General features: G+C 36.4%; 1 protein-coding gene across 1 annotated transcript in view; it reads left to right on the top strand.

The window, feature by feature from the left end:
- The first annotated feature begins 335 nt into the window (after positions 1–335).
- The window catches only part of LOC136837368 (uncharacterized), a 59,174-nt gene continuing 32,445 nt past the window's right edge, over positions 336–27,064 (top strand). The window contains exons 1-3 of the mRNA XM_067102123.1: positions 336–829; positions 2,337–2,565; positions 6,702–6,849. Of these exons, the coding sequence (XP_066958224.1) occupies positions 518–829; positions 2,337–2,565; positions 6,702–6,849 (689 nt within the window). The 5' untranslated portion in view covers positions 336–517. The remainder of the gene's footprint in view (positions 830–2,336; positions 2,566–6,701; positions 6,850–27,064) is intronic.

Raw genomic sequence — 27,064 nt, 5'->3', positions numbered from 1 at the left:
AAAAATACATGAAGATGTGATACCTAACTCTTTCTATAATAAAAATCTAAGCAGGCGTTCTTTATTCCATTCCTTTTACAAAAACATGTACTCTAAACATGAGCTAAAATCGGATCTATTTAATATTTTGTTTGTTCTGAAAACAAAAAAAACTCGAATGAAAAGTCATTAAAAACAACTAAAGATTTTATTTGGGTATTCTGCAGCATCTCCCACGCAGAATATTATCTGTTCTCATCTCCTCTCCGCCCGCCCTCCCCGCCTTCCTTACCGGAACCAAGGAATACCTTTGAGGCTCGGTGAATTGAAGCTGAATTCGCTCGGTAGTTGTAGTGGTCGATCCAGCTAGCGTTGTGAGCGGAGGTGCCGTTGGATGTTCCAGTGGGAGAGGCTGCCTACGCACGCTCTCGCGTCTTTGTATCTCAGGAATAGATTTCGTTCGCAAAAAACACGCCGGCGATATTCAGAGATTTTCTGGAGATCTACTTAAAACCCCAAAGGGAAATATGTCGAAGTAATGGCAAAATTTAATGTTATATTAACCCCCGAGGGTAAAGCACCCTTGCTCTGCCTTTGGGCACTATTGGTAACCTGGATCGTCGCAGAAAATTCATGGGCGCAGGCGCGAAAGACTTCAACGGCAGGCAGTTGCGTTCCCTGCAATTCCACCGTAAATGTTGATGAAGGGGAGTTACCTGGTGTTGGGTTCATCTGCCCAGAGAGTTTCCCCTCGTCCTTGCCCTCGTTGCCTTTCGTGTGCCTCGCCTTCTTCCCTCAGAACTACTCCCTGACGCTACACCTGCACGAGTTCTACCTGAGGAATGCGTGGGTGAGTTTGGAGACTTAATTTTGTATTATTTATCCATTTGGAAATTTGCGTTAGCAAGTTTGGAGTCTTAGTTTTGATTTATTTATAGCCATATATATATATATATATATATATATATATATATTACACATATACAGTAAAAAGTACAGTAAAAAGTAGAAATGCTCTACATCACAATAGCTGGTATAGATGGTAATAACACGTAAAACATTAGAAAGTTGCCGTTGCTTTTGCATGGTGCAGGCAAAATTTACCTTTATCTTATTCTTGTAATGAATTTTCGATTAATACTTTTATGAAATTTCTTGGCGAGGAAATTCGCGTCAATAGGTAGGGAGTCATATCTTTATGGCATTAATCTAAATGAAGCAACTTTCCATTAAAGAAACAAAATTCGTATCTTTCATCAGAAAGATGTTGTTATTCCCTTCACCAGGGATGAGAATAAATTCGGAGAACATGGCAGATGCATTTTAGTTCTGTTCAATTCTAGCATCTAATTGTATGAACCATTTCACAGGAGAGTCTAGTGTAAGATGCTGCTTTTATATAAAACTAAATTTCCTTTCTGGTACAAAACATAAATCTTCGGCATTTTTCAGTGTAGTAAATATGGTACTATTAACTTTGCTTCACAGATAGAAAATTCCAACTTTTTTTTTTTACCTTGATGAGACTTGCCAGCGACTGAAAATGAATGTATTTGTTTATTTTTCTTCCGTACCTTTCATATTATCGAAAATACCGCTTTCAATAGAAAATTTTGAAAGCGATTGTTTAGCATCAACATACCTTAGACAAAGTTGCAGCAAAGACAGACACGAAGCGCTAGTAATGAAAAGCAATAACTAATAACTTTTATGATTATTGAAAACTCTCTCAATGATATATTCCTTTGATTGGTCTTAACAAGGAGTTTTCAGAATAGGATATAAACAACTGAAATGAAGTGAGCCAAAAACGAAAATTTTTCTTATTTACCCTAAAAAATTATTCACCAAAAATACATTACAAGAATAGGATATGGGTAAATTTTGTCTGCATCGTGCAAAAGCAAATGTAACTGTCTTTCTAATGATTTTACAGGTTGTTACCATTTATACCACCTGTTGTGATCTAAAGCATATTGGTCACTTTTTTACTGTATGGTAATATATATATATATATATACTGTACACATATATACATATATATGTGTGTATACATATAAATATATATGCATATATAATACATATATTCATATATATGTATGTTTATAGTATACACACAAATATATATAATATATATTTAAATATATCCCAGTAATAGAAAGCCCAAGAACTATTCATTACTTCGGTATCAGATAACTTTACATAAAAGAAAACGTTTTAACAGCACTCAACTGCCGATTAAATCAGCTATATTTTTTGCCACTGATCTCTGTAAAAACATTTACTGTTCTGCCCTGTTTTGCTCCAACTGTTATTTCGCGTTTAAAGAATTATTTAACAATCTCTGATATCTGCAGGTGTCCGTGTGTACCATGATCTACTACGAGTACATGAAGTTTTTCGGCGCCAGTTCCAAACTGTCGTCGGAATTCTGCTGGGACCTGGAACCCCACGAGAACAAGCGATGGTCCTTCGGACCGCTGGAAGCTTTCTACATCAACATTACAATACCCACTTCGAAGGTCGCCGAGAGGTCGCGAGGGTATTTCACGCATCTCGACTTTCATTCAAGTGCCTTTGGACATGGTAAGTTGTTATTGAACAAAATCTTCTTATAATTTTTGCAATTTAATTATTTTTTTTATGTTTTTACTCACTGTGTCAATGAAGCTTTAGTTTTTATTAAAATATAAAATATTCTCTATAAAATTTTTTGCAGTTTAATTAGATTTTGGTGTTTTGCTCGCTATATCAGTGAAGCCTCAAGTGATCCTGGTAGGCGTAACGACAGGTAACTAAAACGTTCATTCAGTTACTGAAGAAGGGTCATATCTGATGCAATGTTTTTTTTATATGGCATGTTCACAATGGTTATTAGCTTGATAGGGAAATATCTAACTGCAGTCATCTACTTATTCTTGTTTGTTATTAATATTTTTTTTAGTATATGTTTATTGAGATAGGCTTCATATATATATATATATATATATATATATATATATATATATATATATATATATATATATATATATATATATATATATATATATAAATTAGTAGTATTCTTCTCATTCACAAAGATGAAATATATCGATGTGCTCTACCGTGAAAACGAAGGAGAAACAACAGATTAAGAAATGAAAATAGGGGTTAATTCGTCCCAGCAGGCACACATCAACATAAATATACATATATACTGTATATATATATATATATATATATATATATATATATATATATATATATATATATATATATATATATATATACATACATATATATATACATACATGCATACGAATAAATAAATGCGAAGGACTACCCGGCAAAGAAATCAAATAAAAGATATATTCCAGATCTCTTTCTTGTATTCAGGCATCTTCCAACGCCAGGCGGGCTACGTAACGGAAGAGATTTATTACATGCCTGGGTGAGATGCCGAGAGTAGAAATCTGCAAATGTGAAAAATGTATGAAAATAAAAGTATCGCAAAAAGCGTTCGAAGAAGCGGCAAACTACTCTTTTGGTTTATTACTGGTTTCATGGAAATATGAACCTCTCCTAAGCAGACAAGCCTCATTGCGTAGGGGTTAGCGGATCATCTCTTTATAAAAGAGTAAAGTAACGTCAAACAGCTGTGGAAATATAATACAGTATGTAAGGATATGGAATCCACTGACAACAAAGCGACACTTGAATTACATCTAACTTTGGACTGGAACTGAATATCTAAAAATAGGTCCGGAGAAACTCTCCCTTGCTATGCTATGCATCCCGGTAGCAAATTCCTGAGATGTATGCTAGTATTACACCAGCCCCGGTTTTTTTGCCATGCCCCTAAGTTAGGTTAGGTTTGGTTAATATTCCTGGAGTGCTTTGGCTGTGGGGAAACATGAGATTATTTTAAAGAAAATTCTATGGTTAGTTTTTAAGATATGGCGTACCGCTTTTTTCAGAGAATGGTCTCCGGTACTCGGTTACATCTCGGGAAAATACATCCGGGTATTGATGGCGTCATCCCATAATATCTAGAGAGAGCACAATTACGCAAATGCCGCTGTGTTGTTGATAAATGTGCTGAATTGGGATATTAAGAGTTAAAAATCTCAAGAAAAGATATATGCATAGTCCTTCTCTTTAAAATGGCAAGGTTTTCTCTCTTTAAAATCGTTATGATAAGGAGAAAGAGGAAACTCATTAAAAATGTAAAGAACATGAAGATGAAATTTCAGTGTACCGTTTCGCTTTTATTTCTGTGTGTGTTTACATATGTCAGTGTGTGAATACTTTATTTTTGGCTACTCTAAATAAAGCTTGGGAAACTCATTGCATGAATTAGGATGTGAAAAATCGGAAATTTCACGAAAAAAAACAGAAATATAATAATTGAGGGGCAAAAAACAAAGCCACCAATATATATATATATATATATATATATATATATATATATATATATATATATATATATATATATATATATATATATATATATATATATATATATATATATATATATATATATATATCTATATATGATACTAAGGAAGCTATATAAATGCAGGTACATCAGGGTTTTGTGGACGATGTTATAATTAACCGGTGTCATTTTAATTTCTTTTTTTAGTCATTACATTCAGCTATGATTTTCTAGTATTATTGTTACGAAAATATTATTAACGATTCTGTTTGATTTAGTGGGGAAGGGCGAATATTTGGAGGAGGAGAGAGGGGACTGGGTTACCTGACTGGGTGGCACAAACCCAAGTTAGTATCTCTCTCTCTCTCTCTCTCTCTCTCTCTCTCTCCACACACACACACACACACACACACGAAAATATACATCATCACCCCGTGCATATTAATCCCACATTTTCTTTTTCCGATTTATCCAGACTATAGTACTAACAGTAATTATTATTATTATTATTATTATTGAAAGAGAAACCCACACGATTCTTGTATATAACTTGTTTACTGGTAAATATTTACATATTACTTTGATCTCGAGCACTGTCAGGTCCTAATTGTGACCCTTTTTCAAGAGATGAGGTAGTCAGGCTGGTTCCAGGCCCAGCAATCTTCTGGAACTTCTTCTTGTTGTTGATGTCTTAGAGCCAACAATTTTTGTTGGCACGGGCCTTTCCCTTGTTCGGCCCGTAGGGAACTTCTTCTCCCTGTGCTGTCATTTATATGATGGCTGTCCTGGTTTCCATTCTCTTGAGAGTTGTTAATCTCCTCCTGTCGGTTTGATATCCTGATCTGATGGTCAGTGGTATTAATCCTTGTGGTATGTGAGTAGTCACCATCGGTCTGTTGGGCAGAGACCTAACCTCCAGGTCAGAAGGGTCGATCTTAGCTTCTTTTAATATTAAAGATCGGCTTATGGGATCTTCTGAGGTAAATCCTTTGTTTCCTTCTATCACTTTAATCTGTCTGATGAGTGGCCCTTCCACTACCCTCCTATGACTGATGTTATTGCTTTTGTATATAAGCCTACTGTTTTTAAAATCCATCCTATGGTCCTTTTCCCAACAATGCCCTAGCTATAGCACTCCCCTGTGAGTTGAGTTGTACTGCCCTCCTGTGTTCTTGGATTCTAGTCCTTATTCCCCTACCTGTAGGCTTATATACAAAAGTTATAACATCAGTCATAGGAGGGTAGTGGAAGGGCCACTCATCAGACAGATTAAAGTGATAGAAGAAACAAAGGATTTTACCTCAGAAGATCCCATAAGCCGATCTTTATTAAAAGAAGCTAAGATCGACCCTTCTGACCTGGAGGTTAGGTCTCTACCCAACAGACCGATGGTGACTACACATACCCAAGATTAATACCACTGACCATCAGATCAGGATATCAAACCGACAGGAGAGATTAACAACTCTCAAGAGAATGGAAACCAGGACAGCCATCATATAAATGACAGCACAGCACAGGCCGAACAAAAGGCCCGTGTGCCAACAAAAATTGTTGGCTCTAAGACATCAACAACAAGAAGAAGTTCAGAAGATTGCTACCTTGAACCAGCCTGGACTACCTCATCTCTTGAAAAAGGGTCACAGTTAGGACCTGAAAGTGCTCCAGATCAAAGTAATATGTAAATATTTACCAGTAAAAAGTTATACACAAGAAATCGTGTGGGTTTATCTTTCCATCTTCAGAAGAAAACTGAAAGAAGTTTTTGTTTGGTTCATTATTATTATCATTATTCAGAGGAAGAACCCAATTCATATGGAAGAAGCCCACCACATGGGCCAATGATTTGAAATTCAAGCTTCAAATGAATATGGCGTTCAGTAGGAAGAAGTAAGAGGAGGTAAAGAGAAATACAGAAAAAAAGAGATCTCACTTATTAAAAAAGAAGAAAATAAATCAATAAATTATTAATAGATAAAAATGCATTAAAATGCAAGGAGAATAGCATTAGGGTAGCAATGCATTGCATCTTTGCTTGAACCTTTGAAGTCCCAATTGCGCGACATCCTCAGGGAGACTGTTCCACAGTCCACCAGTGTGAGGAATAAAGGACCTGTGGAACTGAGAAGTTCTACAGCGAGGAACATTGACTGCATATCGGTCCTGCTGCTGTTCGGCGAATCTGGGTGCCCTCGGCAGGAAAAAGGGGATCAGGGACAAACTAAAATAATTAACCATATCAAGAAAGCATCTTCACTTTATAAACCAACGTCATTAGAGCTGAAACAATCATCTCGCCCCGCAGAAGCGTACAAACATCGGCAAGGGTTCAACTTCACCTACGAAATCAGGCAGAATCACAGCGTCGCCGAGGCTGTGGAAGGGCTTTCGTTCGCCCACCTGAGCGACTGCAGCTTCAACGGTATTCCTGTGCTACATAAGCTCTCAAGGAGGTAGGTGGCAGTTCGATCTTGAACAGTTCGTCAGATTTTCCTCAGAGTAAAGGGGTTTTGGGATTTAGGATATTATTGCTTTGGGGTCAAATATCTTTTGTTTTTATTTTGTAGGGAAGAAATTGAACTTGGACGATCATTTTTCCTTTTTGCTTTTCGTCTGAATTCGGTGTTTGAAACTTTATCTAGTGCCTAGCGTTACATGCACACACACACAAACACAGGCAGAAAAACATATACATAAAAACCTACCTAAATGCGTGTGGAACTGAATCCTAGGTCTAATGTAATCCAGGATAAGAATTCTTTTTGCAACAGTAAAGTTTATTCACACAAAATAGTCATCAAAATGATTAATTTTCTTGTTATCATTTCTATGATCAAGGAGAGAGAGAGAGAGAGAGAGAGAGAGAGAGAGAGAGAGAGAGGAGAGAGAGAGAGAGAGAGAGAAATGATATGAAAATAATATCTGCTGACAACGAGGAAAGGAGATTTTAGTTATAAGCACCCTTGTCTTTTCAACCCCTGGGTCAGTCACAGTATAAATAATGCTTTCTTACAGAATTAGTAATTCTAATCATCGCTGTGATTCTGATAGAAGCCTCATTAAGAGAGATTTGCCTTAATATATATAATAAATCCCAGTAAACTAGGGATTCCAGAAACATTACCCTGTGAGAGCAATTAGAGAGACTATCTGTCACTCGATCTACGCTAATAGATAGATATACAGATAGATAGGAAGCATAGATAGATAGAAAGAATAAATAGACAAGCTTGGTAATCGTTTCATTGCCGTGTCCGGGAACGCTGTCTATGGCTTTATTGATCTTGACTCCTGTGTAATATCATTTGTGTAAAAAGGCACAGACACGATTCTAAATGAATTACCAAGTAGGAAAAGCATACATGGAATGTGAAAGCATTTTTCTGAATATCAGTTACCGAGCCTATCAAGAGAAAGGTGAAATGAATGGTCTGCTGTAACCTAGACTACAGATCAAGATATTCTGAGGTGGTCTGGTCCCTTGGAGAAAATAAAGGTTAGTGAAAATGTGTACTTTTCGGAAGTATGAGGAGGGAAGAGAAAGAGGCGAGAAAGAATGGCTATTATTTGTAAGACATATTATAGAATGAAAGGTCCTTAATATTCAAGAAACACAAGGGTAAATGGCTGTGTGCATAAGTGTGTCAGTTGTTGAATTGCCGATAAGCCTTTTATGTAGGGACTCAAATAGCTAACAAATTCTGTATACAGAATTCAGAAAGTTAGGGAGTGGTTGCAAGACAGAGTTGGGTGGCGCAGTGTATGTGTAGGGTGGTTTGATTCGATGCTGGTGAGCCTCTTGTGCGGGTGTATGAAGTGGATTTTTCTGCAAAGGCAGCAGATCCAAGATTCATGAGTTTCAGCTTGAATGTGGCAGTGATCTGGTCTTGCCTTTGCTAGGGAGCCACCCCATGTCTGGGTAAATGGCTTAATGGTGAACAAATGTATGGCTATATATATATTTTTACGTATTTCCCTGGGTTTATGGTATTTTACAGGCCGGCAACGGAAACTTTATTTAATTGGCCTTGGAGTTCTGATCTGTGTAAAGGGAAATCGTAAAAAAAAATAAGAAAAAGGGGAGAATTTACGAGCTGAAGGCTCTACTTCATAAGGAAATGTTACATAAACACTTAGGCTAAATTAAAGAATTATATTTACAAAAGCAAGCATTTGAAGGGAAAAGGGATAAGTAAATTGATAAAGGGCTTGCAACACCTGAAGATCCTTCTACGGGAGTCTTGATTACAGGTAGAGCACAAACCAAGATGAGTCCACTGCAAATGGGTCCCTATGCAAGAGAGATTTACACATTACACGCCAGTAAAGGAACAATTTAACACAGAATATGACTCGAGTTTGCACTGAGGGTGCCAAAGACTCGAGGAATGAGTGACCACTTTTACACCCGAACACAGGACATTGAAAATGGCATGGATAAACTGACACAAGGACAGAAATGAAATGCTGGTACTCCAGGCTTTCCAAAGGGCAAACTTTCGTGACCGAAAAGTCTTTACTCGCACTTTACCTTAGGGGAAGCTGGTCTCTGACGAAGAAGGACGAGGAATGATCACATGTATGGCGGTGCCCTTGAGGATGACTGCAGTATGGAGTCTGGAATCGGGAGTCAGACGGGGAAAGAAAATCTTCTCAGCAATCTGCATCACCCACCCACGTGGAGGATTCTTACTGCGTCTGCATGTCTTATGCTCTCACAACTACCTAACTAACTGCTACTTACTGCTCTTCTCCCTTATAAGGCACGGTGCCAGGGCTATGAGTCGTGTCCAAGGATGAATCACGGCCAGGTGTTCAGCGATTCGGGGGGGGGGCTCTTCCCAGGTCCTGCGGGTGTAAGACAATTCGGGCAGCTTAGTTTGCCTTTAGGAAGGCCGTCTTAGGAGAATTAGTTGGGGTAAACCTCTTAAAAGGGAGTGGCATAAAAATATCCTCCTATTATAGCTCCTGTTATCTGTGTCACCTCAATATCTGTTCCAGGTCAAAAGGACAGATCGGAATGCTGATAATACGATCGGCCATGCGGTTTAATAAACAAAAAAGGTAAATTAGGTGGGGAAGATTGCACTGTGCAAGACTGCTGAGTTATTATAATATATATATATATATATATATATATATATATATATATATATATATATATATATATATATATATATATATATATATATATATATATATATATATATTATATGTATATATATACTGTTAAATATATATTATATGTGTATATAGGCTATATATATATATATATATATATATATATATATATATATTTTTATATTATATTTTACAGATCTCTGATATATAAAATTCCCAGGTAAAAGTATATATATATAGGCAATCTAAATATTAAAAAACCCTATATGAGTTTATCCCAACCATCACGAATCACGCTAATTTTCTATATATGTATTCTCGTCTCAGAGGGCGATAAATAAAGTGGATGAAGACCAGGCGGAAATCTCATTAGGGTCTGATTATCGCGAAAACACCTGTCCTATTCAGGATACACACACACTAGACATAATATATAAGACTCGATGTCACATTAGTCGAGTTCATTAGTCATGGAAGATACTTCTGAAAGAAGCTAAGCTACAATCAATATAACAGAGAAGACGCTGAACAAGTAAATACAAACTAATCATTGCGCTTGAGACGTAAAATATGCGAAAATTAAAAACACATTTTAAATACATATTGAAATAAAACTATAGTTACTTGTAAACAAACTAACTGACAAATCAAAATTTGGCCTAATTGGTACCTACTGTAAATTACGATGTATGCCAGTTGCATCACCAGACGGTTTTTTGTTTTTTGTTTTTTTTGGCTATGCCCCTTAATTAGGTCAGTCTAAGGTTGAACAAAAGAACAGTACCCTTGAAGAATTGGGTCAGTGGGGAAACATAATGCTAAATTAATCTCTTTCAAGAAAATTCTATGGGTGCTTTTTTGGAATGGCGAAACCCTTTTTTTCCAACGAAAGGACCTCTGTTCCAAAATTCTGTGTCATGGCCAGCTGGGAACTAGATGGGGTATTTCCAGACCCCGGAACAAGTGAACAATGTTAAATCAATTCTACAGGGGTGGAAAGGGCCTGGAAGAAAGAGAATATCTCTCAAGGTGATCTTAGGATTGAAATGGATTACAGAAAAGGGGCCGAAACTGATTCCATACAATGCTTAAGTATTTCTTGTAACTTTCAGACCATATAGCTAAACATACATGAGGGTATAATTACATATTCTTTATGTACACAGCAAGTTCCTGTTTCAAAATGACTGAAGGACAAATGCAATGTTTAATACATTTAGAACTTTATAAAATACAAAATCATCCTATTATTTTTCATGCAGAAAAGTAATTCTGGAGAAAACCATATCTTGAATAAATAAATTAAAATCAAAGAATCAAGATGGCTCTATTTTAATCATATAACGTATAGCGTGCAAAAGACACCGTGTAAGTAATGTAGAGCAAATGATTATTGCTTACACTCTAAGTTTTTTCTTTAAAATTCTGTCGCTAAAATATACTACAACAAGGCAGTCAAATCGATCTGCAGTGAAAATCAACTCATATGACCAGATGAAACACCAGTTCCTCTTTGCAATTTCCCCTCAATATCTCCAGTTAAAAACTGAATTATATACAAACAATAGCCACTCCACACTCATTCATGAACCTTTCACTTACTCCACTACTTTGCCCCTACATCTCTTGATATTTCCCTGGTCCTGTACCTCACCCCGCTCAGAGATGTGTTAAATAATCATGAAAATAACATACACTTGTCTCGGACCCACCATTCACTTCCACTTTAACGTCCATCTATTTGAAATGGGGAGAATTTACCATCAAGAATAAAAACGTACATCAGCAGTTGCTAAATGGTAAATGAGTTTCATTGGTTCATTATCACATTGTCGCAAATCTAGTGGTGACTATTATTTTATCCCTGTCTACCGCTCTCTTATTTCATTACAATAGATTTAATTATGTTTTGTGACAATACCGCACGGGAGGACTAACATCAGGAAACTAGCCGGTTGGAAATCTTGTAAAAGAACGGAAAGGAAATTCTTAAACAAATTTGAAGAAAGCGCAGAGTTCTCGTGTTTGCGACAAGATTCCATTTTATTTTACAAAATAATGATAGTACCCCGAAGATGTACTACCTAAACGATTAGAAGTGGAAAACGTGAAATGGGATAAACAAGATTGTTTTAGTTTTCAAGAAAAAGAAAAAGATTGTGCTGGCTTTGTCTGTCCGTCTTTTACTTTATTCTGAGCGGACTTTTTTCATTTCAGCACCTTTTAAGGATTCCCCTCAGATTTGATAACAGTGCTAGAGAGGCAGAATGGGCATGTTAATCATCCTCCTCCAATCTCAACAAACAAATTGCAACCCTAGAATGATAAGTTTTAAGTTTTATTCAAGTTTAAAGTGATTGGAATGATCAAACATGAGGCATCGATTGATTGCGCCACTCACCGGACAGTGGTTAAAGTTTCATGGGCCGCGGCTCATACGGCATTATACCGAGACCACCTAAAGGTCATATTCTATTTTCGGTGGCATTTGATTGCAGAACGATCATGCAGAAAATCAAACTGCGCTGGAGAAACTTCGGCGTATTTTTTACTTGTTTATGTTATGAATAATTCGGCGATTGTCTTTTCTTTTACCAACAAAATACATCAATAAATACACTTGGATTTTAAATGACTAGATCAGTACATGAAACCAAATAGATCAGAGCACATTCTTCTGACAAGCCCAGTTATCTCTGTCGAATAGGGAAGATAAAATTAGCTATGTTGACGATGGTGATAATGATCTGATGACTGTACGACATTCTGTTCAATGAGCTACGACGACGGTAGCAAAGGCAAATAATGCTACCCCCATCATTCCTTTGGCATTTGTTTATACGCTCTATCCCTCCAGCTCATCTTTGTTGCGCGTTCCGGATAGCCCGAATAAACGTCGATGTAGCCATCCATTTATTATTCCTGCTTATTTCGCCTCCCAAGAGGAAGTATTCCATTTTCTCTCGCTCTACGGGGGTTATCGATCATCTAGGACGATTAATGATGTCTAAAAAAATGGATGATCGCAGCCAGCAGACTTCCTGGTATGCTTTCTGGGAGTAATTAATCCAGACTGTCGTTATATGATATATATATATATATATATGGTCTCTAGCAACAATAATGAACTTAAGAAGCAGTGTGTGTATAACGGAGACAACAGCATCTCCACAGTCATGTTGTATGTATGTATGTAAAGGAAGGATATGTATAAAAAGTTTCTATGAAGACACAAGAGGAATACAAAGGATGGAAGGAGGTGATGTCAACTTATCCAATTGGCTGGATGAAACGTGAAATGAAAAGGAGATAGACAAGCTTCACTTTTTTTAAAGCAAAATTCCCGATAATAGCTGTTGTCTGGAATATTCTGCGACATACATATATACATTGGCTGGCACGCTCACACGTTGCGTTCTACACACACACTTTTTTTATAGTATCATAGCTACATTATCTAGGCGTTCATAATTAATATGCACTCCTATAAAAGACGAACTGTGACTGTTTGACTGTTTGTATTTTATAAAACAACCCTCAGTTGATTTTTAATGTCAGTCTTTAAGGCAGCCATTTTTTCGCCTGTGTTCTCAGTCTCTTCTGTTCCACATTGTGATTCATCACTTGATTCCCTTCATGGTATAATAGTTGGGTTCTATGTAGTGTCCCTTGCTCTGTCTGTATATACCTCTATCATTCCTTTTTACTATACCTCCTTTAAAGTAATCTCTTTCTTCTCTTTTTATGGCTACCCTAATCTTCTATTACTATCGATTGTTAACTGGTCGTATTTTATCAGACATTTCAGCTTTTGAAAGTTCTAAACCTTTTTACTGTCAAATTCAGCCGCAGTCGCTGAATGACCTGAAAGTCCCAGCGCATGCTGGCCTTCCGCGCGGTCGGGGTATTCTATTGATTCCAGCCGTGATTAGAAAAGTTTACGTCACAGCTTTGTTGATATTGCGATGAAGTCTACGCTGAGTTCATTCTCCTCCTCCTCCTCTCTCCCCTCCTCCTCCTCCTCCTCCTCCTCCTCCTCCCCACTCTCCCGGAGTGCCATTCTTTGGCACTATCCGTCACTGACTTGGGGGGTTATTCATCACCTTCGCTTACTCCTTCACTTTCATTCATCTCGTAATTTCCGCTGCCTTCCTTTTTCATTTTCTGACAAAGAATTTCTATTTTTATACTCCGCCATTATTATTATTTTTTTTTCAATCATTTCTCCCAAGGCTCTTTTAGTATTAAATAATATTTTGACGTTATCAATTAAGATGGTCTTTTTTTGTCATATACTAATTATGATAAGAGACTGACATCACCATTTCCAGGTATCGAACCAACGAATTGTTGACATAATTTCATATGTGATAGAGAGAGCCAATGCTAGTGAATGATTGACTTAAGTAATCCAACGAATTATTATTGGCCTGGAAGCCAATATCCCACTTTTTTTCTTTACTGTGTCTTGAGCTTTGAGGAAAGATGGAAGAAACAATAATTTTACAACATTTTACAAATACTGAGAGGAATTATAGCCTGATAGCATTTTACCAGTGCTAAGAGAGGTTAGTGAAAAGGCGATCAAGGAAAACGTCTCTTACCGTGCAAGCATCACGAGAGGTGGAAGTAAGTTCTGAAATGTGAAACTGCGTCAGGATTCTTGTACAATGTAATGTCAGTCTGACTTCATGCAGTGTGGCCGAACTGCCCGAGTGACTCACGACATGAAACTGAGTACCAGTATTTACTATCTTAATCTAAATAAATAGTGTATTCCTTAACTCCCAAATTGGGATGGGTAATAAAATGGACAGTCTTTACCGAGAATGCGACAGAAGACATTCAGTCAGTGCTGTGTAAGTCGCTTGCAGGAATAATGTCAGAAGACAGTCGGGGTAGACCTATTTCCACCATTTGTAATCAGCTAAGATTCAGCCCTTCCTCGAAGCTGAGCAACCTCTCTCTGTCTCTCTGCCTAACAGTAGCACTTTTAAAAGGAATTTAAACATGGTATGGTGATGGAATTGAAGAAATGCTCACCAAAGTTTTCCTAGTATTTTTACGACTTAGTCAACTTGCCAAGATAAATGACGCTTATTACCGCTGCCTGTTATTGAGTCTCTTTCTCTCTGAATTTTTCTCTCTCTCTCTCTCGAATATCTCCTCTCTCTCTCTCTCTCTAGATTACAAAATGAAAAATTCTTACAAAAATTTCACTTGGGTGTTATGTAGTTAAATGATTACGACGTAGATGGCTGAGAGAGAGAGAGAGAGAGAGACAGAGAGACAGAGAGAGAGAGAGAGAGAGAGAGGAGGAGGAGGAGAGGAGGAGAATTCAGGAGGGAAAAGGAGGACCGAAACTGCATGTTAGCCATTTTTTTAGAAAACAATGTTCTACTGAAGAAAAAGAATGAAAGGTATTTGAGAGTTGGTAGAGCAACTGAAAAATTAACAAAATGTATCACACTTGGAGGACAAAAAGTAAAATTGGATACTCATGGCAAAAAATGGTGTTACAAAGCCATTGGTTAAAGAGTAGCTGCTAACCAATTTCAGCTTTAAATCAAGAGCACAAAGGGAAAGGAGTTGATGAAAAGCTTTCTGTTATAATAGCTCCTGCTTACAATTTTTTTCCATATTACCGCTGATGTGGGAATGATTAAGTTTTATAGTTTGGTTCATTTTTCTCTGAACGTCTGCAAAATACCTTTATAAACTTTCTTCTGGAATTCCTCTAGGTTGATGTTTTGCAAATATTGATATACGGTTACTGATTATTTAATCATGTTACTGAATTTAAGGATAAAATAATACTTGGGACACAAGAAAGAAATAAAATTATCACGGGTAAACTTTAAGTTTGAACTAAATCAAGTTGTTAAGAAAGAGAACTATATTTATACAGCCCGAAGAAAAAGCTCTGTTGTTATTCTCATGACAGACCTCATTAAAGGAATCTCAGCTCATTCAGGACCGTCATTACAATTCATAACATCCGCATTTATTTAACTGTTTGGGTCCCCAATGTCTGGAGTGAAATATTTTTGTTTTCAAAGTTCGTGTGACGAGATCTGAGGGAAGATCTGTTTACGTCCTTTCACCCACCTCTAATGATATTGTCATTTAAGCAGAGGGTTACTGTGGCTTAAATTTTAAAAATGTTGACAACCTTTAGTCTAAATTGTAGTCTTTTATTAATGTATACATACATACACACAGTCATATATGTCATATATATTCATGTACAGTCAGATATATATATACATACACATATATATATATATATATATATATATATATATATATATATATATATATATATATATATATATATATATATATATATATATATATATCTGTTAATAATTAATAGTCAATCTAATTAAGTAATTTATTTTTTATATATATATATTGGAAATCTTATATATAGTTTGTAAATATGAATTATTTGTTTTCTCACATGTGACTTACTGTTTCATTAGAAGGTCGAAACTCTCCCAGAAATAACTGGACTATAAAACCTTTTGATAATAAACGTGTCCTCTCTATTTTCCAAAATTACCATGGAGTGTCACATGACCTATAGAATATCCTGGAATGATAGTGGCTCCCTCAAATGTATTCTTATGTATACGCATACTTATTTGACTTTATGCGACTTTGCTAATAAAAGGAATGAAAAACATCTCATACCTGTTTTCCCAAAAAGCTTGTTTACGGATTCTAGCAAATCTGGGCAGTTTACGTCAAATTTGACCTTATCTTCCACAATACAGAGAAACGAGGTTATTATTATTATTATTATTATTATTATTATTATTATTATTGAGATGAAACATTGCATCTTCGCTTGAACTTTTGAAGTTCCAGTCGCACGACATCCCCAGGGAGACTGTTCCACAGTCCAACGGTGTTTTGAAATTACACGATTCAGTTAGTTTTAGCATAGTTTTTATAATTATTTATTAAGTCATGCGCAAAAGGCAAAAACTTACTCAAATTCAGTTTCTAATGACGGTGAAGCCCAAACTCTGCCTTTTAGATTATTTGAAACAGGAGCTTCGTATAAATAAAAACGAGAGGTTTATAGGTTCTTCAAAAAATGAATATTTTTTTAACATTGAAATGTAATTCAAAAACAATTTGTTCTGAGTCAGGGGAAGGGGGAAGTTGGAGGAGGGATTCGTTTCGAAATTCATTCAAAGCCGACCAGGATATTGCTCTGATGTTACTTGTTAACGCATCTGATGATTTTGGTAGAGTTTTGCGGAACTCCTCTCACATCTTGCAGAGGAAAGGAAATTAAACTGTGGATACCATGCAACGGAGTGTTTTTCCAGGGCGATCGAAAAGGGTTGGAAGAGACCCAATTCTCAGTAATTGAAATCTATGCCCAATCTGGAGACTGAGCTTTGATTAGGTGTTATTGAATATTTCAGACTTTTCCGTTTTACGGAATTGCTCCCGATTGCAAAAAAAAAAAAAAAAAAACTGCAGATTTGTACCTTTCAAGAGTTTTCTAATCTTTTCAACAAGTTTCCAGGTCGCTTTCTATAAAATGTTTTGCTAGTTTTCTCAAAATTGTGCTGAAGCTTTTTTTAATTGAAACACCAGAACATTATTAAAGAATGCTAAAACCCGGCCATCTTTCAAACCTCTGACCAAACCTTTGTATTTCAGTGGCATTACCAAAATGATAACTGGCTAATAACTTGATTCCGTTAGCTACAGAGGCCTACGATGGAGGTGTGCAATTGGAGAGTTGAAAGCTAAGATGGGCTAATAGACATTGACTTTATTAAAGAAACTAAAACCGGTCGTCTTTCAAACCCCGGAACAACATTTTCTTAGTACTTTCAACTGGCGTTACTCAAAATTTGCATAAATGGGCTTATTCTATTAGCTATAGCCCTAGTCTGAAAAGTGTAGGCAAAGGAGACTTTCCAGCTATGGGCTAATAAACATTATTGATGAACTGAGCAGACAGAACACTTAAACAACGTCAGAAATGACAGACAGTAACCATTTTAGTGACTCAATTTGTTACTACATGTGAATTCTACTAGTTACTTTCAATTGGATTAGATAAATAACCAGTTCAAGTCGAAATTCTCCATGTCGTGAAGTTAATAAAGAATACCTATTTAGGATTTTTATTCAGAAAGCTGAATTCCATCCAAAAGTTTGTGGCTGAAATTTATTTGGTACATCAAAGTATATACAAAATGAACCATAATACGTCAAAATCTACTAAATAACGGATACAGAGAGTTTTCAAAAACTGTGGAAGGGCGCCACCTTGATGATGTCATCGTAATTTTGAGGGACAGAATCTGGCGCGCCACTGGAGAAATTTATTGTAGTTCCTACAACATAAATACGTAAAAGATGCGCCGAAGTTTCTTCTACGTAATCGAGTTTTCTGTACAACGTAGAGGGTAGCTGTATGATCTGGCGCCCCCACGAAACTTTACAGCCACGTGGGCCCGGTGGTGCCTGTCCTATAGCGATTTTCCAGAAACTAAGGATCAGGCTAACAGTCAACCTTGAATAAAGTAAAAGTTTCAGGAGAGGGGCTGCTTGGGTATCTTGGATTTGAAGTTGGATGATCAGCTTCTCGCTCCCTCCAGCTAGTAGTTTTAAGATCTGAGGCTACAGAAAAGTGCCTACGGACAGAAACAGCTATCTCAATAGTTGGCATCATATGTAGCACGTTTCATCATTTCTCAGCTGTATTAGCCCCCATAAAAGACTTGACTCATGAGGGGAGTGTGTTTGGAGCCCCGGGCAGAATGTCTAAATCCTTTAAAACAGAGGATGTGACCATTGGTTAGACTTCAAGACCAGAAACAAAAGGCTCCAGACTTCAATAAGAGGCGAGAAATTTGTGATGACAAGTTTTGCCTGATGGCTGTGGAATTGGAGCTGTACTCATCATTCAAAAGATGAAAGTGAACTTTTGCATCCCCCGTATGTTTCATGTCTTCAAAACTGTCAGCATCCCAGTGCTATTCCACTACGAAAAGAAACTCTAGCCTTAATAGACTTGAAAAAGTTTGAGTTCTATAGTCAAATTATAGCTATCATAGGAATGAAGAGATTTTAGTGCTGTCACAGTCAAATCCGCTCCATGTTTTTATAGCGGATCAGAATCACAACCAGAGACTACTCAGTGGTCTCTGTGCTTTGCAACCCTATAATATTAAAGGTACAGCATATCTCAGGTAAGAACAACGTGGTTGCTGATTACTTATCCCATTGTGAATCGTTTGGATTCAACCGGGATAACCAATCTTCTTGGGGAGGAGTCTTATTCTGTAGTGTTCATAATGCAGTAATCTCCCCGTGTTATTTGTGAGTTGTTGTATACTGTATGATTTTGTGTTCAGATGCGCATATGCACGTAAAAAGAGTTAGCGTAAGGTTAAATGATTAAACTCTGTGTAGTTTGTGAGAAGGGACGGTGTGCGTGGCGTTGAAGGGACACGGTAGGCGTTGTATGGGGACGCAAGGTCAGTATTCAAAAGTCGTTGTTCGTGTATTTTCAAAACTCCATTAGTGTGCAATTCCAGGGGACTCGATCAAAACTTGCTGTTGGGTTGAAAATCCTACCACGTAGATAGACGCCCATACAGAGGAGTCCACACTCCAGAGACCATTAAGCGTTGAGGAAAAGGGCTGCGTTTTCCGCTCAGCGCTCTCCTCTCTCTCTCTCTCTCTCGCTCTTTCGCTCGCTCAACTCGCTCTTGGGATTCTGAATGTCCTGTTATAATGTAATTGATATTTTGATAGATGATGGTCATCATATCCTTTAACTGTTTAATTCCCTAGTAAATGTAATATCTGAGTTATCTGAACAGTGTATTTTATTAAGTGTGTGTGTAACAGCGCCTGAGTAAAAACACAGAACAATTTAGTACAAGGTATAGTAACATAATTACTGGTTTTAGTGCACTAAAATAATATTTACAGTGATTATATGTAAGATATTTTTCACTTTTAATATTTTTGGTGTTATATATTTTATGCTTTATCTTTTGAAGAATTTTTCTTTCCTTTACTTTATATATGTAATTGAGGTTGCACTATTGCCTTAAATTTTTGCTTTGCATTTTGATATTTAATCTTTTTGGGAGTATATTTCTGTGTCTTTTGTATCCACATTTTTTATGATTGATTTTTGCATTATTTTGTTAACTTGAAATTAATTTACTTACAGTATATTTTCTTTCAATCAAGTTTTGTTATTAACAATTTAAATTCTTCTTGAATAATTTTTGATGAATTAATAAGTTCATTTCCGATTTAATTTGATGATGATTAATTCAGATTTAACCCAATTTTATTTTGTTTTTCAAATAATAATAATTTCCCTGAGACTATTAATGTCATGTACAATCTTTGAATTTTAGAAATAAATCTTTGTATTTAAATATTATATCAGGTTTCATTTATTGACCCACCAGTAATTTTGATTTGAATTAGGATAGAGTGGTAAGTGAGATGTTTTCCTTCAAGTAATTGAAGTGAGCTCGAACCAGGGAAATGAAATAAAAATGGAAATACTTGAACTTTTATAATGTTAATGGAATGACATGCCCTTAGATTTTACCTCACACCTATTTTAATGAACTTGCTTTCTTTCATGATTGATAAGTTTTTATAAGGGATCACTGTTGCCTTTAGAGAAATCAGTCGTCTTTATATTGATGAAGAGTTTCAGGTGTCTGGCTTTGTGAGAGTAACTATAATTGTTGAATAATTGGTAAGTTTGGTAATCCGATATTAAGCACTTAGATACCAGAGTTTGATTTAAGAACAGACACTGGACACTCCGGGAATCTCATATATAGATGGTGCACTAGACTGGTTCCATTCCCCATATATAAATGGTGTAGACTCCAGGACAAGCACTTAGATATCAGGTTTGATTTGAAGAACAGACACTGGACACTTCATTCACAATATATATATATATATATATATATATATATATATATATATATATATATATATATGGTGGTGTTAGGGACATATTTTGTTAGGAGAGTAACCATATAGTTCTTTTATTTTATGATGAGAGTGACCATATAATTGTTTTTTGCATTTTATTGTGTTGTTGTCATACTGAATTGTTAATTGAGTAATTGAAAAAATGGCTCTATTCGACGTTCAGGAGTTTTTAGCAAACCCCTCCATCCAAGAGTTATCTGAAATCACTCTGACTAAAGCACAGTGGAGTGAGATAGCAGTAGCATGTGGTGGTCAGGTGTCTGCCAACATGGTAAAGGCACAAATAAAATTCATTCTTGATCCAAGCATTGATGGACTCTGGTAAAATAGATGAAGAGCTCGGAGAAGCTCAAGAGTTGTTGAACGCAGCTGAGGCAGAACTTATAGATAAACATGGGCAAAAGAAAGAGAAAAGTGATGCAGAAGCAGAGCTTAGACGTCTAGAAGCAGAAATAAATTTGATTAAGCTGAAGATGCAGGCTGAAAGAGAGAGAATGCAGGCTGAAAGAGAAAAAATGCAGGCAGAAAGAGAAAGAGAAGACAGAGAAAAACGAGAAAGAAAAGAAAGAGAAGAAGAGAAAGCTGCTGAAGAATTAAGAGAAATAGCTAGACACAAGAGAGAGATGGAAAGGTTGAAAGCTACAGCTGAATTGCCCGTAACACCTTCTAATCCTACTCAAGGTGATTCAGACCCTGTATTTGATGTAGTAAGAGTGCAGAAGTTAATTCCAAAGTTTACAGAAGAAGCTCCAGATGAGTTTTTTGATCACTTTGAGAAAGTGGCTGCAGGAATGGGATGACCAGAGGATAAATGGTCAGTCTTGTTGCAGAGTGTTCTCATTGGTAAAGGAAGAAGTGCCTATTTAGCCTTATCAACTGATCAGTGTAAAGAGTACAAGGTACTTAAACACAATGTGCTACAAGTTTACCAGATGACCACTGAATATTATAATGAAAGATTCAGATCTTTGAGAAAGGATGACCAGATAACTTTCTTGGATTATGCGTACAAAGTAAGAAGATGTTTTAAACGATGGTTGGAGGCTGCTAAAGTTAAAACATTTGAAGATCTTGAAGAATTATTTGTCCTTGAACAATATCTTAGGGGAATTCCTGAACACATAAGAGCCTATCTGAGAGAGAGAGAGGTGAATAAACTTGACAAAGCTGCTACACTCAGTGAGGACTACAACATTATCAGCAGCAGAAGGAACTATAATGTCAAGTACCAGAATCAACGCACAGGTTTTAGGTCTCATCCAAATTTCAGGAGCAGATTTAATGGGAATCCTACAAGTGGTAATACCAAGTCATTTCAGGGTAATATCCCTCAGCAAGCTAATGTAAAATCCTCATATAATAATGTTGCAAGGCAATCACAGAAGCCTAATGTTGTCTGCTACAAGTGTGGAAGAGCGGGACACTTCAGTCGGGAGTGTCATCAGACACATTGGCAGTCCAAACCAGTTGGTCAAGTAGTAAGAAATGACCAGGTGAAACAGACTTTAGTGCTGTCGGAAAGTTTGCGTCCGAAGAGAATCTAAAGAACGGATGGCCGGATTTATTGCTCCGTTCTTCACTTTATTCTTATTCCTGTACAGCTGCCAGAAACGATAAACTGGAAGAGAGAGAAAAGCAAATGTAAAATGCTTTGGGGGAAGTAAATTGTTGGAAAAGTTTTATAAAATTCATTCTTGTGCAATGTTGCAAACAGAGCGTTATGTTTTTTTTACAGAGTAAATAGTATGTAGCTGGGAAATAATACATACAGAAAATTACACGAATTTAGTTCTTATGCGAGGGGATAGAGAGAGAGAGGAAAATAAGCCAATCAATGACTTTCAGCTATTATTCCATTTTTTCCATAAAGGTGGTGTTCTGCTAATTCTAATCATGGAAACTGACGTACATTTGCCGATCTATCATCTGATTATGCAAGACACAGGGACAGCACACCTTCGGTGCCATGCTGGTGGTCACCTTGAAAACCCCTCGTCCATCTGGAGGGCAGGTAGATGTCGCTAGTATCATTGAGCTTAGAAGAGGTTGTTCCCAGAGAAATGATGGTTCCCTAGTTGTTGATCAAGAGGGTTTCCCCAAGGAAGAAACTTTCGTCCCTGTGTGACTCTATGGGTAGTCAAGATGTTCCTGAACAAACCGTGAGGGTCAGTAGCTGAGTTAGCAGATAATGAGAGCTTCAAGAATATGATATTCATCCAGGAAACCAGGTAACAAGCTAATGGAAATGCAGAAGAAGAGATCATTAGCTAGTTGAAAAGTTTTAATCATAAGTAGATGCAAAAGCTCCTATCTATTAGAATCTGAAGGAAGTTTGTTGAGGTTGCAATACATTGCATCTTCCAGGAATGTTAGGTTTCAATATCATCAAATTTTGATCCCGATCTCATTGCCTAAATGCAAATAGTAAAGTTTCATGAGTCTGGAAATTTAGGTCAGTATGAGACTGTCAGGAAAGCCTTGTTAAAACTTAGCAGCGCTTGGACTTCATCAGTGATCATCAAATTCTTTAGATGATCTCATACCGCAGATTCGTTAATCATGAAGTCTTGAAAAGCCTCAATAGTCAAAAGTTACAGGAAACCGCTAACCCAAGGTTTATAGATATGGTTGGACCACTGCCGAAGACAGAGCTGAAGGGTCTGAGTATCTTTCTCATGTGTCTGAGAACAAGATGTCCTGAAATTAATCCCTGCTAGAAACATATCCTGGATTTGTTGTAGAACTCGTCGAAGTTTTTCTTCTTAGAATCCTGAAATTAACAAATTAGACAACAATTTACTTCAAACTGTTTCAGGTGATGAACCGTCCCAAGTTGAAACAACAGTTGCCTTACATTTCGACAGGAAACTCAGCTGTTGGAAAGGTTTAACAGACATTAGAATAATGAAGACAGTAGACACTGTCAGCAGATTTGGGATGTTTTGTACATTTGATGTTATTTTCAGTAGGATGTTATCTTCAAGCATGGGTTGTTTCAGAGGCTTTTCTATGAATGATTAACGTTGAAAATTCTTGCAGAAAATTGGTAAGAAAGTGAAAGTGGAATTTCAAGATTCAAAAATGGGGAAAATTTAGACCTACACACACACACACACACTCACACAAAATCAGAAACTAAGTCAAGAGAAATATATATATAGATATGATAAGAAGACTAAGCTAAGAAATTTTTAGTGTTGGTGTAGGTATATATGTTTTTACCTGCCAAGAGATTTCCATCTTTCCAACAAGTTTCATAGGTCCTTACAAGATGGTCCAATTTATAGTGACAGAACTATATGTATGTATGAAACATATATAGACATAGACAGAAAGTTTGTATGTATATATAAAACCTTACTTCTCACATTTAAAATGGAAACTGTGTATATATATATATATACTTCAACTACAGATATATACGATGGATGGGTATAGTATAAAGCAGTGAACAACTCTGTAGTTTCTGTGCAAATTTGGGAGGATAAAGTGCTAGCCCTCCTGACTTTTTTGAGTCAAGGTGGTGCACATTTTAGATAGGGTGATTAGAAGCTTACATGGACCTCTTTTTCTCTTAACACTGTGGCTCACTAGTACTTATGAGCATGGATCAAAGATCCAAGAAGACAGCAGACCATTCAAACAAGAGGTTTCGCCTATCAAGCCTTATCACGTTCCGATATTTTCTGAAGAAAAGAGAGGACAAATTTGTTACAGCATGGATTAATGGGGCAGAGTGTCTTGGTCACTACAGTTCCCATGTGGGTGATGCTTTAAAGGTGTTTACTGTTTGCAGGATTTTACTGATTCTAGGCAGTCTGAATTCCATCATTTGTGAACCCAACAGGCTTATCATCTTTATCTTCAGGATCAGTGAATTCATAATGTAGAATATATTTGTTTCTCCAAATAGACTTGTTGAAGGGATTACTATCAAATTCCCTTTGATAGAGTGATGATAATTGCTGTCAGTGTATTATTACTTATTGGACTTTATCAGTATATTATTATTATTATTCAGAATGAAAATCCCTTTCATTTGTGATGGAAGCCTACTGGGTCCATAGAAAGGTTTGAAATATCTGGTGTTCAGTTTGAAAAAGTTACATGAAAGGCACTATGAAATACAGAAAGAAAGATCAGTTCCAAGAAACTAAGATAAAGGACTAAATTAAATTAGACAGATGAGGTTCAGGAAGGCAACTGTACAGTATCTTGGTTTTGAAGTTGGGAAAGGCATCTTTCCTCGCTCAGTAAATGCTAATGTAGACAGCATCCATAAGGAAGTTACAGTATTCCACTAGAAAACAGCTACATAAAATTTTCGGGCATTCCAGGATTCTTTCAGCGTTTCTGCCTTGACAATTTCTCAGGAGTAAATGGGTTCTTGTCTTGATCTCTTTTCTCTGCAAGTTTGTTTTGGGGAAGAATGTGGTATCCTTGAGAAGGTAAAAGGAATCGTACTTAAAAACCAGTATTTTTACAGGCCAGACTGTGAAATTTATCAATACTAAGTTCATGCCTCTGACTGTGGAATTTGGAGCTGTACTACTGCAAGAAAGATGAAGTGAACTTTTGCATCCCATATGTTTCATGTCTTCGAAACTGAAAATGGGAAAAATCAGAAAGTGTATTCCACGATAGAAAAGCTGTACCATCAAAGCTGAAAAAGTTTTAGGGGCGATGTGAAGGACCTAGGAAAAAGATTTCAGGGCTGCATTATCACAATCCGGCCAGTTTTGATGGATCCAGAAATCATTAACCAGAGACTACCTTTTAATTTCTGTATAAAATTTCAACCCAAATATTAGGTTACAAAGCATATTCGGTAATTAACAACTGAGAGTTGCTGATTAAACCCTATCCGTTGTGAATCGTTGGATTCAACCAAGGCCAATCTTCTTGGGGAGAGGTCTTATGCTGTGGTTTTCATAATGACAGTAATCTCCTCGTTTTTGGGTGTAGGAGGTTGAACCTGTAGTTGCACTTTTGTTTTAGGAGAGGTTGACGAAAGTCGTAAAAGAAATGTTAGAAAAGATTCCTCCGGTCTCATACTTTCGACAGCTAGGAAGAAGTTTCTGATGATGAAGTACTGGGATCAAAGTGCGATGTGTTCGTCCGAGCTGGCCTTTGCCTGACTGAGGCCGGTAGTCACAGATCAATGTATACCGGATGTACCTTGGGACTGGCGTTTGTTATTTGTACCAATTACGTGGATCAGAATGCTTGTCAGAACAGTTTAATTTTATTAAGACACCTAAGAAGGACATGCTATTGATCAAAAAAATGGTGGAAGACCTAACCGCTGAAAAGAGAGGACAGTGTTGCTGAACCAAGCAGCTGGGGTTTCAGGAGTTTTTATCCTGGCGTTGTGGAAAGTTTGATTGCAGCGATCTTTTCCACTCCAAATGTTTCGAGAGCAAATTCATCCTTGCGTTCACTGACGTCTCTTGGTTCAAGGTGTATCAGGATTTTTCTGTTCCTCATACTTTTAATTTGTTGTTATTTAGATAACGATGGTCTCTCTCTCCAGTAGGTTGATTTCCCTTTGGAGCTCTCATCGGAGTTTATCTGATTACTGTATTTTATTAAGTGTGAGAGTTTCAGTTAAGATTTAAGCAATTTGAGTATAAGGTATTGTAAACATACTTTCTTAGGTTTCTAGTAAACTAAGAAAAGTTTTAAAGTTCATTGCAATGGATCCCCTTTTCAACTTTTTCATATTTTTCATGTTATATGTTTATTGCATACTGTAAAGAAAACTTTTTCAAAATATATGTGATCTTTTACTGATGCCAAAAAGCTTCACAGGTCTTTGGGATGAGCTCGTAGTGGGCGTGGCAGTGTATATTTCTGTGTGTTTGTATCACATTTTTATATGATTGATTTATTTGCCTTATTTTGTTTAACACGTGAATTATTTACATTACAGTATATTTCTGGTTCAATCAAGGGTTATTTAACAATTAAAGCTTTCAAAGAATTGAATTTTTTAGGAATTAATAAATTAATTTCTGATTTAATTACAGAAAGAAGAGATGCCAGATTTAATAAAAGAAAAAATAGTTAATAAATACATAAATAGATAAAAATGCATTAAAATGCTTTGAATTTAAGTAAATTAATGCATTTAAATTTATTAACTTCAGTTTCATTCATTGACACCCATTAATTTTGCTGTTCCAATTCCAGATAGTGTGAGGAATAAAGATGTTTGGAACTAGTAATTGACAGTGAGCTCATTTACTACAATTGGTGCAATAGAAATCTTGTTGCTTTAATAATGTTAAAGGGATCAGGATCAATTAGATTTTACCTCAGATCCTGTTAAATACAACTTTATCTGTTTCTTTCATGATTGACCATCCGTTTTATAAGGGTCATAACTGCCAATATTGAAATCAGTCTTTGACCACTCTATCTAAAGGGTTAGGTGTCTGGCTTTTGTGAGGTAACTATAATTGTTGAATAATTGGTAGGATTTGGTAATCAAATATTAAGCACTTAGATGCAGGTCTGATTTTATCACAT

Source organism: Macrobrachium rosenbergii, chromosome 59 (genome assembly GCF_040412425.1).
Source record: "Macrobrachium rosenbergii isolate ZJJX-2024 chromosome 59, ASM4041242v1, whole genome shotgun sequence".
In the NCBI taxonomy this organism is placed as follows: domain Eukaryota; kingdom Metazoa; phylum Arthropoda; class Malacostraca; order Decapoda; family Palaemonidae; genus Macrobrachium; species Macrobrachium rosenbergii.
This window is presented reverse-complemented; position numbering and strand designations above follow the sequence as displayed.